Genomic DNA, 16,922 nt, shown 5'->3' with positions numbered 1-16,922 from the left:
ATTCCTGCCTTTGATGCAATATCTATAAGGTATTCTTTAATTTCCATAATGGCATGAAGTGGATATTTTACAACCTGGAAAAAGAGAAAGAAGCATTTTATTAATGAGTAGTTTTGTATCTTTACATCACCGACATTCCTAGCTGAAGCAGTAGCAGCTAATTGTCTAACCTCAGCTAACATGAAAAGATTTATATTTCAGATCAATGTTGCCAATAAAAAAAGATTACTGTGTCTGAGATTATTAGCTCCATTTTTATTAACTCAGTCACACAAAGCTCAGAGACAATTTTGATTTCAGGCAAGATGTATTTCATTACCCTTGACACATATAATTAAATGGCTTCCTAGTCAAATATTCTGCTCTGCTAGCTTCATACTGAAGATAAAGTACATGGCTACAGCCCTGCACTATCTTAAGTCATTACTTGAGCTGCAAGTACCACACTTTAAAGCATGCAACTGCCACAGTCTGCAAGGATTATGCTATACATTCTATGCAGACACACTGCAGGAAGTAGTGCCTATGATTAATATATACATACAGAAAGTCTTTACAGCTGTGGTTTTATCTTTAAAGAACCCTTGCCAAGCATCTAGGGATGCAGCTGTCAAAACCTGTTTTGGAAGCAGCAGCAGTATGTTAAATTCAGTTACTACACATTTACAGATTCTTTTAACTCCACAACAGTAACTGTAGAGGATCTTAAAATTCTGCCTATTTTACGTGGCATTTTCAACACCGTCACTGGACAACAGAGAAACTGCTGGATTGAATACTCTCCCTGTAACCAACCATACTCTACAAACAATGAATTAAAAGGTCCTGTATTTTTTAAACACACATTCAAATATTGCATAGGGACATTAGATGCTCCGGTCAATCCTCCTTCCCCCATAAAATGACAGTTTTCATGTTTTCCCAGATTGTATATTTTTATATTAATTAGTTCAAGGGGAAAAGCCAAGAATGTTCCAGCAAATACCTGTGGCACTGTGATGAACTGGGACAGCAAATGCCCCAGTGATTTGCCCAAAAGCTTGTTTGTTTGTGAAGGCATCTCTGCTCTTCATAAATGCATCTCTTTCAGACAATTAGCCATGCAAATGCTTGGAAACAGACACCTTTCACTCCCTCCTTTTTCCCCACCCCTGCAATATGATAATGGGCAACAAACTTACAGCAAAAATTCAGGCCAGCAACCACACACCCCCTACCTTGCCTAATATTTATGCCAGAATTGAAGGCATGCACCTTTATTTTCCCTTCTCCTTCCACTGTCTAGAGAAGTATCAGTGTAGAAGCTAACAGCAAGTTTCACCTTTCTTGAATTCTATCATAACAGAACCTTTTCATGCTATGGATAATTTTTCCCACCTGCTTGCTCCTGTTTAAATTAGAAAGATATGAAGCATATAACAGCATCTATAATAAAAATAGGGCAGTGATGACAGGTACATTTAAATCCTCACTGAAGATGTAACAAAGGTAGATTGACCCTTTACAGGGAAAACTGTTGACACTTTTAAATATGTGACTCATATATACCAAACTTGAAACATATATATGAGGTCAAGTCCAAAAAGAAGTTACAGTAACAATTCTTGTAATGTTCTATACAGACTAAACATCAGTATTGAGAGAGAAGCACAAGTCACTCCTGGTTTTCTCTGTGATGCTTAAGAGGCTGTTCAACATAACCTGTTCCATATTGCCTTTTTACCTTCAGTCGTAGGGGTAACTCTTCAGGACTCTTCCCTGCCAGCTCATCATCTTCCTCTTCCTGCATAATCAGGTTGGATGGGATGATTCCCTTTGCGTATTTCTTGGTAATTTCAACAAAGTCATCCAAAGCAATAAATTTTTTAGCTAAAAAGATAAAATAAAAATTTGGAGTAAATTTTATCACAACACTGTATTGATTATGAATTGGAATATTAATTTGCTTTCCTGCCAGAATCTAGTCTACAAAAACTGAACTACTGACAATATAGGTTTAACTTGCAACTTGTCCTGAGATCTCTGCTGAAAACAAAAATCTCCTTGAGACAGAAACGTATAATATTCAACATCTTGTCAGATCAGCAGGTAAGTTTATTATACTGGTAAGTAGGATAACAGAGTGAGTGAACGTAGCTTATCTGCAAGGATTCCACAGGAAAAAAGACTACTGGATTAGGTCTCAGTTTTAAATCATAAACTACTGTATCTGCTTCAGAGAAATATTCAACAGCTGCATTGGAAAGAGATTGTACAGAAGCAGTAACGAATTATCTGCACGTCATCAACTGAAACACTGACTTCTGATTTGTTATTTAGCAGTCATTTTTCTGAGTTCAAAAGTTACAGACATAACTATGGGAAATACACAATTATTATATCTATGAGACTAAATATGGATTACCTAAAGTGCATTAATTTAATACGCTATGCGGCTATACAACAGGCCTCCTACAAACTCTATCAGCTGCGATCTAAAACAGCTACCAGCAACAAAACAGACTTTGCTCTGTTTACATAGAGACAAAATTCATCCCTCTGCCCTGGAAGATCCTTATCCACTCCAGTGAGTATAAGGGAGGCATGGGGTTACTACTGACAACAGGGAAATGGAAGGACAGAAGATGATTTATACAGTGGTTCAAACTCTTTGCACCCAATTCTCTACATTAGCATGGATTAACTAGTTTCTAAGGCAGACAAGCTTGATGCAGTTTGTAAAGGAGCATAATTAACAGCATTTTTTTCCCCATAAACTAAAGCAAATGACATTGCTGTACACATGAAAGAACTGAATGACAAAAATCTGTAACACACCTCCTACACAGTAAATTTAACTAGTTAGCTGATGCAAAGATATAAAAGCTGGCCTGCTTACTAGAGATTTTAAAGAGATAGATAACTGCTTCATCAAATTCAACATCAGAGGATTAATGGGTTTGGGCCCAGAAAATTTTTAATTTAAATATGCTACATTTAGAGAAGCAACATATAAATACTTCCATAATTAAGACTGAAAACACTGGAGATACAGAGCAAAATAAAGTATTTGTCTCAGGATATATACTAGAGGAAGAGGAATGTTAAGGAGTTCAACAGAAAATCATCATTTTACAATCTATCTTTTGGTTTAATCTCACAACATGGATGCTGTCTCTAGTTTGAGCATTTACTGGTTCTCCTCCTCCATGCATGAACCCTTATGTCCCACAAAATACCATCTGGCATGCCTCCCAAGAAACAAGAAGGGATTTATTTTTGCTAACTATTCTTATTATTCACAGACTGTAAGGCAACTTTACTTGCATCAAGAAATCTGTGAGACTCTTTAGGTGTTTTGGTGGGCTTCAGATTAAGCCTACTATGAAAGGTCATCTAAATTTACTGTCTTATTGGGGAAAAATACACAGTGCTGCAAGAGTCTTATTCATGTAGAATCAGCAGACACATTAGAACCTCATAAAAATACCTTAACAGCACTTTTACAGGATCATGGGACATCCTGAGAAGGAAGGAGTTATTAACTTACTATGTATAGATAGCCTATCCACTGCAATGACATGCACCCTCTCAGGCACGCAACAACTGCTCATTGACAATGTCACCTCTAATTTTCTGTTTATATCTCCATTAAGGACAACCCAGATCAGCTATCTGTGAACACATATCTGGCTTAAAAATTATCTTCCAAGTATTGGCAATATACTAACAGTGAAGAAGAATCTCCTAGCAAGCTAAATGAAGAAAATGAGTCAGAGAAGGAAATGCTCAAGAGTAATAGTTTTCTTGTTCCTCCATGAAAAGGTAAAAGCTCTCTACAGAAAATATCTTACCTCCTACTTTAAATGTTTGATGAAAACTTTTCATTTTTAAATGTCATTAGTATTTTGTCACCCAAGTGTCCTTTAAATTGATAAAAAGTGTGTTTTGTAGCTTCTACTTTATTATTCGTAGATTTTTTTCAATTTGGTTATTGTTATGAATACGAACAAGGCCAAACTTTCTCTGGAGAAAGAGGTTCTTGTTTATAAAAATAGCTGCAAGAGTACCAAGGATAAGCCTGAGCACCCACACACTGAAATGAAAACAGTGTGCTACCCCCAAGTACACTGGGTTCTCCCCAAAAAACAAGCTCCCAAAAAGAAAACACCCAGCCCCATCGAACTCCCCCCATTTATAGCCCCCTTCGAGTCCAGGATTGGTCCATTTTGAATCTGCATGATGATTGGTCCATTTCCAGGCTACTCATTGGTCTTTAACGCCGTTCATTCTGGACCAATCGTTTCTGCAGGGCTTCGAATGATTGGCCAGCTCTTCCGTCCAATCCCCCTTCGACCTTGCCTTGCCCCGCCAGACCGCCCTTCCACCAAACCCTGGACCCTTCTCCTAGAACATTCTAATAACCCTCCCCACTCTTAACATAATATAATTAATATAACATAATTAATACAATATAATTGAACTATATCCTAATTTAATGTAACTTTTACCTATAACAGTAATGACAAATTTCCCTGCCCCCCATCCATCCTAGGAAAAGGAATCAATTCACATCAATTTCTGCCTACACTTACATATAGGTTCATTTACTGCCCTCCTATTTTATCTGCATTTAAGCCTTAAAAAAATAAATAAATTCATATTTGCCAGTTCCTTTTCTGATAACTCCCTCAATTACTGAAGAATCCGGAACAAAATGACTTGCTGTGCACTCAATTGTAGCAGCACGTGCCAGTTCTCCTAAAGGGATGGAAAGAACCCCAATGCAACACAGCTGAAATGAACCCAAATACATCTGCATTATGATACAATGACTGGACAATGAAATTCAACAGTCTTGTCCTTGAAGGACTGCTTCTAGCTTGCCAGAAGTGGCAGCCAAGTCACAAAAACAGCTGACATAGTCTCACAGAAGGCTTGATAGGACCACAAGCTTGCTTTCCAAAATATTATTTCTCACATCCCTTAATCCCTTATTCTCACCCAGGCACTTGACCCTGTTCCTCTTTTACTACTGTGAAAGCTAATGAAAACTAAAATACTCTACTCTTCTTAGAAGTTCTGTTTTTCAAGTCACCTGTGTAACAAAGACAATCCTTGAAGGTAAAGGCCAAATTTACCTAATGAAATGTAAATCTAATTTTCCAAGGAGTTTAAACCTGCAAAGCTCCAGATCTGACTCCCTATTCCATGTATGACACTTCAGTTCCACATAATCTTAACTACAGATGTATTAGTAAATAATATGCTGTGTGATATTTAAAAATGTTCTTCAAGTACTGATCTAGATTGCACATAATCTACTCCATATGACTTAATGCTTTTCAAGAAACTGAGGTTTTCCTGACAATGAATAATTGAACCTTATGTTAAATACTGTTCTTGAAAAACTATGCATGCTGCATTGTTGAGAATTCATTTTCTTAATATAACACTTTCCTTCTAAAAGCCCAGAAGCACATCAGTATTTCTAACAGTTAAGCCAGACTAAGAAGAACTTTCATTTCCAATCCCCACTTCACCAAACCTTACAAAACTGACAGACTTAGGTCTGCAAATCTGACCCTGTGTGTGTTAAGGGGTTTAATTCTTTGCAATACATGAATTAAGCTGCTGTAAATAATGAAAGAAGTATCTTGGTGCATCTTTCCTAATTCATTCATTGAACAAATATGAAAAGACAAATATTAATTATAAGGGAAGAGCAAATGGAAGCAAGGCAAATAGAATGAAGGATCTGTCTGCACTAAATTGGTGCATAATTCGTTCCCTCACTGTAATCAGAAATGCTACTGCATTTAAAACTAAAAAAAAAAAAAAATTGAAAGTGAGAATCTTTGCTGAATAGACTTTTGAGTGCTGAAAGGGCAAAAATATGAAAATAACAAATGACATGTAAACTCCCTTTAGTGGTTGACTGTAACGGTGATGTCTTCCATGAGTTCACATGCAGATCAGTTATTTGTTTTCCACACAGAATAAACTGACACTATCAGTTCATTGCAATCCAAACCTTCTACACATTCTTAGTCTGGCAGCACAAAATTGTTTTCCAAAGCAAACTAGAAACTAAAACCAGTGGCCAAGACTGAAAGCAGCAGCATGCACTCACATTCACTGTTCACTAATCGCTCCAGCATCCTTCTCTGCTTCTGCACGGATTTTGGGACTGGGCCAGGCTGCTTCTCACCATCTGTTTCAATAACAGAAGTCAAAGCAGTCAATTGAAGTGATCAGATAGTAACTGCAACATCTGGGGAATGATATTTCCTCAAAGTAAGGAAACTACAAACTTACATAGAAACAGATAACAAGTGGCTAGTTTTCTATATTCCCATTACTGTACTAGAAAAAGAAACAGGACTGCCACAGCTAACATTTAGTGCTGTAGTGGCAGAATGTCTTGAAGACTGAATCTGTAAATTGAAACATCTAGTGAGGTATCATCAAGATGACTGTTAGAGAGAAAAAAAAAATCAAATACAGCAGAGCCATAAAATACCTATTTTTCAAAGACAGTGAGTGGTAAATAAATATATTTTAAATATATGGTCAATTGAACAAGTGCTCAGATGATCCACAACCTACAGCAAATGTTGGTCCAGAGAGCATAGTTATTAAAAGAGGATTAGTTCCTGACAGAGTTACATTCTCTTAAGTAGATTGTACATTTACTATTATCTCATTCCTGATTGTTCATAAAGCCCTTTAGGTTTTGACCTGTATTGTGCCCATAAGTCTGTATTTTATCAATACCATAATTCCATTCATGAACAAACCTTCATTGTCAACTTGCCCAACATTTTCCAGCAGTTCAGAAACTGCTAATTGCTTCTTCTTTTTTGGATTTAATTTCCAATACATGACCAAGGCAGCTTTTCGAACAGCCCTCTCCAAGTCAGTCTCAGATGTTAACTTTTTCACCTCTTCCTCATTCTCAGAAGTTATGCCTCAAGAAAAGAAAAAAAACCATTACACACTCATCCCACACCCATGCAGAAATGATAGATTTTCTCACAATTTATTTTTCTCAGTTTAGTCTGAAACTTCTCAAGTTTCAGTCACATTCTGACCACCCAAGTAAATTACTTGAATGCCCTTCTATGTCCATTGCTTATCAAAATCTAGGTTTAAACTGTACTTCAAAGATGTGCAAGACATGCATTATACTATGTCTTGTTTCAACTTTTGAAGCACAGTGGATCAGGCAAAAGGTAGTGCAGACAGGCATGGGTGACATGCAAAGGCACCAAGAACTGAATAAAAGTTGCTTTTTTTTTTTGTTTTATTGGTCTTTTTTTTCCCCCCTCATAAGAGTTCAGATAGTTCGTGGACCAGAAGAGACCATGCCAAGCATGAGAAGTAACATGAAGGAAGATGAGAATCTTAAAGTGGGAGAAGACAGTGAACAAGACCAATTAGAAGAGAGGTTGGAGAGGGGTAAAAGAATTAAACAACAGCAGATATGTAGCTGATGTATGGTTATATGTGCTCTTCAGAGTCAAAGAAAAGAAGCTTCCATGAAAGATGAGGATGAGAAGAACATGCATGGATTTAATGAAGAAATTCAAGCAAATAAATAAGAAAAATGCTTTAATAAGCAGTATTGGTAATTAGTGCTTTTTAAAATTACCTGTTGGAACAGTCTGTCAGCAACTGCTCACGCAATTTTGCCACGATCATTTCCATCATACCTTAACCACTCTTTTCAGAGTTAAAAGGAGTACAATATTGTTTCAGATAATGTGGGAAGTGCAAGCAGGAAGCCTCAGAGAACCCATACCTCTTCTGTCTTCCAGGCATCTACGCAAGAGTTTGACAGCTTCTCTTCGACCTTGCTTAGCAGCAAGGATGAACCAGTCAACTGCACTACAATTGTTAAGTTCTTCATCCTCCTCTTCTGCTAATTTCAGGAAGTGCTTCCCCACCTATAATAAACAGGAAACACAATTCCTTCAGTTACTGAAATACACTGTACTTTGTCTTTATGTCTTTCTCTCTTCTTCCCTCCCATCCCCTGGAACTCAGCTAAGATGAATTCTCTCTGAACAAAAGGTCAAAAGATTTGCTGCTAGCACTAAAGAGCATAGTTGTAAGCTGATCTTCTGACTGGAAAGATCTGGAAGAACTGGAAGCAAGAAGGAATTTCAACACATTTGGCCAGGTCAGTGAATCAGTTGCAGTTGGTGTTCAGGCATCTGGCAGAATCAAGTGAAACTCAGAGTGTTAAAAGTTTTCTTGAATTCTTTTCCTCCTACAACAATGACCAGACAATACTGATAGTTTCCTTTTAGAGCCAGAATAAGTAAGTGTAATATAATCTGGTGCCAGTGACAATCAGAAATTCAGATGAAGGTATTGACAAGGCCTTGACATGGAGGCAGGCTTCAAGAAGGGCAATCCCTGACTCAAACCAGTTCAGTCACTAAAGATCAAAGCAAACTCATGATTATTTGGTGAATGGAATAAAACTAATACTGCTTAAGCATCAAGGAAATTCAGTGAAAAAGCTTATAAAAAAATCTCCTATTCAGGATTATAGAAATTACCAAGCAGGTGTCTATATTACTGTTTTATAGGTAAGGAAAAAAACCCACCTTTTTTCTTCCTTCTAAAAATTAAAATATATGAAAGTGTACTAGTAAATATATTTATGCAATAGTATGAAACACTTCTGCTTATCACAAGACAAGGCAATAAGAAGTGAAATGGCAGAAAATTACCAGAACTACTGGACATTTTATCTGCATACCTCAAGAATGTGGAAAATGTTTTTGCTTGGCTCACTGCACTCCCCCTCTCTCTCCGTAATATTACTTCATTCAGCTACATTCTAGAAGCAATTAATGCAATACCTTAATAGCTTTTAAAATCCACAATATTATCTGCTGGAACAAAAAACCCTGTTTGAAAGGTTCTCTGAAACTTTCATTTGTTACTCCAGCATTTGTTACTGCCACTTAAAGTGACTAAAGAAATACTGTTGAAAGATTAATAAATCACCTTACCCTAATGTAGATTAAATGGAGTGATATAATATATATAATAATTATATATATATATATAATTATATAAAAAAGAATGGTCTTTCTTCTTCCAGTAAAGTTTATTTCTCCAGCCATTTAACTGGTTTCATACACTTCAGTGAGTGCTTCAACAACTTCCACACAGAGAGTTATTGGGTAGACATTAAATCCATAGCACATACAGTGAAGCTATCCAAAACCATTCAGAAATAAGGAGAAAATTGGACTAGATAATCCAAACATTGATTACAAAGTCATGCCAGAATTCAATGGGAGGTGCACACCAAGAAGAGAGTGTATGAGACACAAAAAGAAAAAAATCTTTCAGCAATTGCATGGCAATCTATCACTCAGCTGCAGATGTACCTACAGCTATTTATTTCAGAAAGGAATTGCTTGAACAAGTTACATGGAAAATAACATCCATCTGACAAGAACAGCTGTTTCTTAAGCAGGTTTATATTTATAGCCATTGAGATTTTGAGCAAAACTTCAAGAGTAGCAACACTTAATCATGCAGTTCTTAAGTTTCTAAGGACCTTTTAGATATAGAAACATGTATTGCAATATCAACTAACAGTTTGTGGGACTAGTCATAGCATGAAAGGCACATAGCATAAGCAAAATGATAGCATAACCTGTTTTATGACTGAAATGCTTTTTGGCTTGTCTGTGGTTCTAACAGCAATGCTCCTACATTAAACCACCTGAAAATGGCTGCAAAGCTCTGGCCTGTAGCAGTCAAAGGAGGAAGAATGGATGGAAAACAGTGTTAACCTCAAATCTGTCATTGAAGTAGTCTGGGATTCTCTCTTTCTCATGAGCTGAAAGTGTGAAATAAAGTCATATTTGGTAACAGCTTAACACAGACCCTCACACTGTACTTGTCTAAAGGTTGCTCCCATCTCTGGCTTTGCTAAGTGAGGTGGTCATCTCAAGCAAGATGCCCCCTAGAAGACATCCTCTGGTTAAAGACACAGAACAGCCTTTTCTCTATTACAGAATTCCAGCTGTGGGTGTTTCATTTATGTAACTGCCATACAGTTATTTCTCTATTAAAAAAAAAAAAATATATATATATAAAGTTACAGTAATACATGTTGACAGCCACTCAGAGTGCATTTATTTCCATAGTCATTGCAGAATTGTTTTTGAATATACACAGAATAATAAAATAACTACAAGCCATTGAACCAGCTGATTTCTTCGGTTTGACTTTGTAATTGTTAACAAACAGCACAAAAATGGCATCTCAGCATCTCATTCATGCTCCTACAAATGTGAGAAATTAAAATACATTTTTCTAATTGATTCTAAAGGAATGTATTCAACCATAGAGAAGAAATAAATTTCTTTTTGGGTTTTAAAAACTAGAAGTTACTTCTCCCTCCACAAGTAAGAAAAAATGTGACTATATAAAAAAAAAAAAAAAAGAAATTACTGTATTTTAGGCTCCATTTCAGGCAGTCAATTCATCCTGAGTGCATACTGAAGCAAAATTGTATGCTGTATCTTTTTATGGTAAGAATCGTAGTATTGTGTGGGAGTAGAAAATGTACACAGTTAAAGAGATAAAGGAAGAGAATGAAAGTGGAATGAACAGTGAAGGAGAAAAACCCCATCATTTATATACATATGTATGCATCCTCAAATGGAAATTATATTCTGAAAGAATATTATGGACTTTGCTTTCTTATGGGTGGAGGAATAGAGCCAAAAGATGGATTTTACAGCAATGATTCCCTCAAGGATAATGTTTCATCCTCCACAAAGCCACCAGCTGTTTCAAAGTGAGGAATTTGTTACTATCTCAGGTTACAGCTCCAAGGTCAGCTTGCCCCTCAAACAAGTTGATATGGAATGAAGAACAAGCCTAGCAATGGCTTTTTTTTTTACCAGCTTTAAGAGAATTATTTTCCCATCCTCATTTCTGATTTTTATTTACAATAGGAATGGGGATCCTTGGGGAAAAATCCAAACCACCAATGAGCATGCAGGAGACTGCAACCATTACTATTTGGCATCAAAGCAGAATTTGGAAAAGAATGCTCAAGTAGAATACTAACCAGGTTAAACACAAATTAAAATCCTTCTAGAAAATTTTAAGCTATTTATACTAGACCACTATACCAGGCAATAGAATGCAGTGGAAAAACTGGTATTTTTCTAAAACCTAAGGGAAAACCTGAAGTGCTAACAAATGCAGGACAGAACTGATACTATTAATTCAATTTTATCTGCCATTAAATAAGTAAAAGATTTCAGTAAAAAGGGGGATTCTTGTCTAAAATGTGTAATTCCACAGAGAAATGGTATATGAGCAAAACATCAACAACCAACCTCTGTCCCTGCTAAAGCACCTCAATGGCAGCTTCCTCCAGAGTCCAGCCTAACAGCCCTGGTATCTTTGTATACAGTGTGCTGAACCAACAGCATTCAACAGTTCCTGTCTGCACAGCTCCCCACATGCTTCTTAAAAAAAAGGAAAAGCAAAATCAGGTCTCTGCCTTTTCCATCCTAAAGAGTTGGACCTGAAGCCACTCACACTCTCAAGGAAGCAGCATCTCTCAAGGCAGAGAAACCATATGGCATCACCTTCCTTTGAACAGCTTAGTATCTAAGCAGACACAGTTCAACTGAGGAAGAGATAATAGTTCTGCAGCAGGCAGTGCTATTTTTGGAATGAAGAGCAAACAAGACAGACAAAAAACATATATAATTACCTCTGTTTGTGCTTTGGGTTCTCCAGCTTTGGCCCTCTCAAGAAGTTCTTCAAAGAGCACTTCAGGTTCTTCCTTCATGCCCTCTATAAATTAGATAAAGAAAATTGTTTACTAGCAATAGTTTAAAGTAATTTTAAAGTTGTTGCTATATGTGGTTGAAGAATTAAATTATCATAACTAAAAAATCCAACATAAGGGTTTTGCAAGAACAGTGGAAATTAACTTATTACAATATTGACTCCATCTCAGTACTGTACTTCAGCATATTTACCCTTGTTATTTGCTACATACCACAGGATGCCACAGTTTACAGTTCCTCATTTACTTCCAAAAAATTTGTTTCTCAACAGAATATTCATTACAATAAATATAAGCACATGTGGAACATGTAATATGGATCGGCTTTTGTACTATTACTATTCTTTTCTTCATATCACTTCAGTCTTTCACCTGTCAATCTCTTTATTTAGGCCTGGAACCTTTTCTAGGATTTTGAAAAATTAATCAGCCTTTAAAACAGTGTATTTGAAAGCTCAGTCCCTCAGTCTCTAGAGCATACAGAAATTAACAACAATTAATTAACACTGCTAAACCTTGGGTTTTTTTCATTTTGCTCCACACTCCACCTTGTATTTTATTTCTCTCCCATCTACTGAACAGATATAGATTTAACAATTGGTTTTCTTCAAAAGCATCATATTGCTCCACCAGTCAATCACAAAGAGAAACTTGAGAGCTTTATTTGATAACCAGTGTTTGCAAAGAACATCATGCTGTGTGCCACTTGATGAATAAAGAATTAGTTAATAGCAAAGCTGATGAAGGCCAGGACTGCTAGTCTTTTATGAGATTACGTCTCATAAATTAGTTTGGAAAAATTTTAAAGAGAGAAATCAATACAACTTGTATGTTTTAAGTTGGGTAAGAATGGACAATTGACCACTGACTCAGAGTTACAGCTTTACTAACCAACCAGTCTAAAATTATAGTTAGAAAGGCAGACCCAAATTCCACCCCAAGCACCAAAGTCTGACCCCTATTGACCACACTACCCCACACAAACACTCTGTGACACTTTGTAGCTACGTCCTGAGGGCAGTGGCAGCACAAAAAGTGCGCTTGGGAAGCCTCTTCCAGGTGTAGGAAAGCGACTTTCAGGCACCACTCCAAGTTGGAGTCTCTGCCTGACTGGGGCACAGCAATGTGAGCAGTTGCCCTGCCAGCTCAGGGGCCAGGCACTACCAGCTCTTCTTCATGAAATGGAAGGAAGGAAGAAATCAACACCATCCCACATGATCTCCTCACATGATCTTCTGAAGAACAGGGTCACTTGCATTCTTTAACATCCCTGATACTGGGACCATTTTTAAAGAAGAACAGGCTACAAGCCAACACTTTCATTAAAATGGATGTATTTAACAGGAGGAAATAATGAAGTAACATTTCTTCTTCACCATGCCACAGTTTTGTCTGCCAAGTTCTACTTGGAAAAGTTCTAATGCCAGATTATAACATGTTGTCTGGCTAAACAAGGCACATAATGAAAAATAATTTTCATTTAGTACTTGGTCTTTTCAAAAAGCTGTAAAAATATTATTGTTAAATAGGCAAACACCATCACAGCAAAATTAACTACTTAATCTCCTTACCCTGATATATAACCAACATAATTTGAACTCTAAACAAGTCAGAAGCCTGTTTTCCAGATGGCACCATTAACACCAGCAGGCATCATTCAGGGCTCTCTGTTAACAATAAACAGGAAGTTACAGGAAAGAGCATATTGTTTGAAAGAAACAAAATATTTATCTACCTACCCCACTCAAATGAAACAAGCTGGCACTACTTTTCTTGTTTCCTCCTGTGCTTTCAAATTCATTAAACCCTTTTGCATCAAAATTTCTGTACCTTTTGTTTTTTCTGTTCAGGGTTTTCTACATGTTGAGAACACCACAGATATTTCAGTGATACTCTGGATAATATAGGAGGCACCATTGGTAAGTCAGTGTTAAATGATAAAGTGGAATTTACACACATAAGAAAAACAACAAACTACAGAAAGCAGTTTGCTAAACTGATAAAAGCTCTAATAAGAAAGGCAGTTGTCTGGCAGCTTATATGGCAAAGTCTCTTCCTTTCTGTCCTGCTCCACTTGGCACACACAAGAGCATGGCACACCTCTGACCCCTTTTAGCTCTTTTTGCTCAGCAGAATGTGTTAGATAAGAAAACATACTTCAAAAGAAAGCTGAAGAAACAAAATGGGAATGTTTTACAACACCAGGCTATAGTTACTTTATTGCAATTACATTGCAGATTAACATGTACATAATGGTATTTGCAAAGGGGGGAAAAAAGAAAAATTAAGTATGTGCAGCCTTATGGTGAACTACCTCCTTCAATGAGAAAAAAGAAAAAAGGTTGCAGTAAACTTGTTGAACTTGTTTGTTCTAACAGAGCTGACTGCCAGGGGAAAGAAACACTTTCTGCAGTTATTTTCAACCTACTGCCCAATATCTCCCACCCAATTATCAATTCTGTGTACTTGCACATGTGACCTACGAACATAAATAACAGATAGTTAATTAAAAATATGCCTGTGGGTTGATTCTGTAGTTGTAGGGTAAAGGTGGAGGAACACGTTGTGGAGATCAAATTTAGAATATCTTAGTATATGCAGTTTGTGTAACCAGCAATATTTTTCCTCTGCTTAGAAGATAACCAAGAGGATAATTAAACAGACCAAGCATGAATGACTCTAGTTTCATGGCTGCCATTATCAGTCTACTTTTTCATAAGGTATAGAGGTCAGTCTCTGAAGGTAAAAGGTCCAAAGCACAGTCAAGGTGTATTTTAGAACAAGGATGGCCAACACATTCTTTCAATTCAGCTCAACACTGAACAAACAGCTACACAGGAGTATATGCACCCCCCACAACAATACCATAAGAAATGATGACTGTAACTTATCACTCTTGTTCTTAAGCATGTTTTTAATCAGAAAATGTCTTGTGTGTTCCTCCCACATAAGAGTATTGCAATGGAAATGCTGTCAGTGGAACCTTTTATTTTCCAGCTTTGCTAAGAACTCATGCCTTTTTAATGTCAAATTTTACTCTGCTTGAATATAAAAATTTCCACAAGACAGGAACACTCAACTTGCAATACTTCATATACCATTTATGACAATTAAAATTGACTTCACTAGCTGTTTTGTGTCAAGTGTGTTAATGCAAGCCAAAGAAGTCTATCAGTCATTCAAGGCTCACAAGCACTGCAGTCATTTAAAAGCAGGCAAGAGAAAGCAGAAAAGTTTAAGACAGTACATAGCATTCATAAAAGAAATTAAAACCAGGGTGGTTAGTACTTAATATTTGCTGTAGTTCCACCATTGCCACCAAGAAATCAAGCCTGTGTAAAGCTTAGATCATCATCATGCTGCTCTATAAATCAGTTCCCAATACAGTTAACTCTAATTTCCCAGAGACAAATCATTCAACACAAACTAGTTAATATATATTGTAATGATAACATTATTAATAAAATTTTAGTTGTTTTCGATTTTTTATTCTGTGTGATAAAATCTTAGGTTTAAGATATAAAATGACACCACATACTTTAGTTTTTGTTTCATTAAAAAAATGGAAAAAAAAATTATTTGTGATCTGCAAAGTATGATGCAGATGCATTTCTGACTTTGCTTCATCTATATCATCATAGTCCAGAAATACAGCTACTTACTTTTTGAAGCTTTACACATTACTTGGCACATTGGCCACAGAAAGTAAGATTCCAGCTTTGTTGCTATAAGCTCAAATGGGAATTTAGCATTCATTCTGTCATAGGCAGGCATTTTTACTATTTCTACTACGTTTTGATCAGAAATAGGAAATGTTTAAAAAGGAAACATTTCAGTTTCTTAAGTACTTTGCTGGGATGCAATTACTGTCCCTTACCTCTGAAATTTAGCCATTTAATTGAGAAAAAGGCAGTCAATCCACAGTAGGAGATTTGTCCAAGTGAAATTGTAAGATACCAATGCTTAAAATTTTAAATCACAAAAGGGAGATGCCACATCTAAAGCTCGTCTTTGGACTATACTGAAGACTAAAACCCAACAAACTCTTCAACATTCATACAATGTTTTGAAAAATGGACTTAGACAATCTAGATAAGAAATATGTTCAATGCAAAAGACTTTAAAGACAAATAAAATAAACTGGGGTTGTCACAAGATTTCCTTCCCAGTATTCTAATACAAATCAGTAATAGATGTAGTAGATTCCCAACCCTTTTAATACCCTTAACATACAGAACTGAATCACATCACATGAACATCACTGTAGTTGGCTCACTTGCTGCAAAGTGTCTGATCACATATTTAGCAAAAATGTTTTACACACGTTTTAGACAAACACTGCTTCCAAAACCTCAGCATTTTAAGTAACATTGTGTATGACACTTTCATTCTTGAATTCTGAAATCTTTAAAGGCACATAATAGTCCTTTCATGCAAAGGAAGATTTTTAGTTGTATATATAGGCATACAAAGTGGATCATACCCACACCCCCATCACATAGAACACCCTCAATTTTCTCAGTGCTCTTCTAACCACAAAGAATCACTGCCTTCCTTCAAAAAAATCTACTGAAGTTATTTCAGGCAGAAAGAATCAATAGAGTGCATGCTGAATAATAAAAGTGTTTGTTGATTTACTTTCCTACCAACACAAACACATTAAAGCTCTCAGCAGTGGATTTACTCAGCTCAAGGGAGTTTTAGCCCCTTGCCTGCTAATATCACCCCTGGCCAGGCGCACACAGCTTTCTTCTTAGGTCACAGCTATAGCCCCTGAATTCCAGATTAAGCAAGAGGTTGAAGACCATGAACAGGGAATAACAAAGAAAAAAAATGGTATTTTAAAGGATCACAATTACTTACACCTTTTGAGCTTGAGATTTTATTTGTTCACACAGATATTGGAGGCTGTCCCCATGACAGTCATGCTACCATGCACAACAAATAATTTTTTTAAACAAACACAAGCTGCAGACTTCTAAGTGTTTGAATGAAAAGGTGAAAACCTAGTGAGAAAAGGATAAAAGGAAAACTGAAAGCACCTTCTCAGACAGGAAGCAACAGTGAAGCATTCATACAAAATATGTAAGTTTAA

At 36.5% G+C, this 16,922-nt stretch overlaps 1 protein-coding gene across 1 annotated transcript in view; it reads right to left on the bottom strand.

Annotated features, from left to right (window-relative positions):
* WFS1 (wolframin ER transmembrane glycoprotein) overlaps positions 1–16,922 on the bottom strand; it is a 31,288-nt gene that overhangs the window by 2,658 nt on the left and 11,708 nt on the right. Inside the window, exons 2-7 of the mRNA XM_031062841.1 lie at positions 11,750–11,832; positions 7,784–7,928; positions 6,780–6,950; positions 6,113–6,193; positions 1,724–1,869; positions 5–74 (exon numbers count right to left, since the gene is read on the bottom strand). Coding sequence (XP_030918701.1) covers positions 5–74; positions 1,724–1,869; positions 6,113–6,193; positions 6,780–6,950; positions 7,784–7,928; positions 11,750–11,832 — 696 coding nt within the window. The remainder of the gene's footprint in view (positions 1–4; positions 75–1,723; positions 1,870–6,112; positions 6,194–6,779; positions 6,951–7,783; positions 7,929–11,749; positions 11,833–16,922) is intronic.

Source organism: Geospiza fortis, unplaced genomic scaffold (assembly GCF_000277835.1).
Source record: "Geospiza fortis unplaced genomic scaffold, GeoFor_1.0 scaffold666, whole genome shotgun sequence".
Classification (NCBI taxonomy): Eukaryota; Metazoa; Chordata; class Aves; order Passeriformes; family Thraupidae; genus Geospiza; species Geospiza fortis.
The sequence above is the reverse complement of the archived record's forward strand: the minus strand, read 5'-3'. Positions and strand labels throughout refer to the sequence as shown.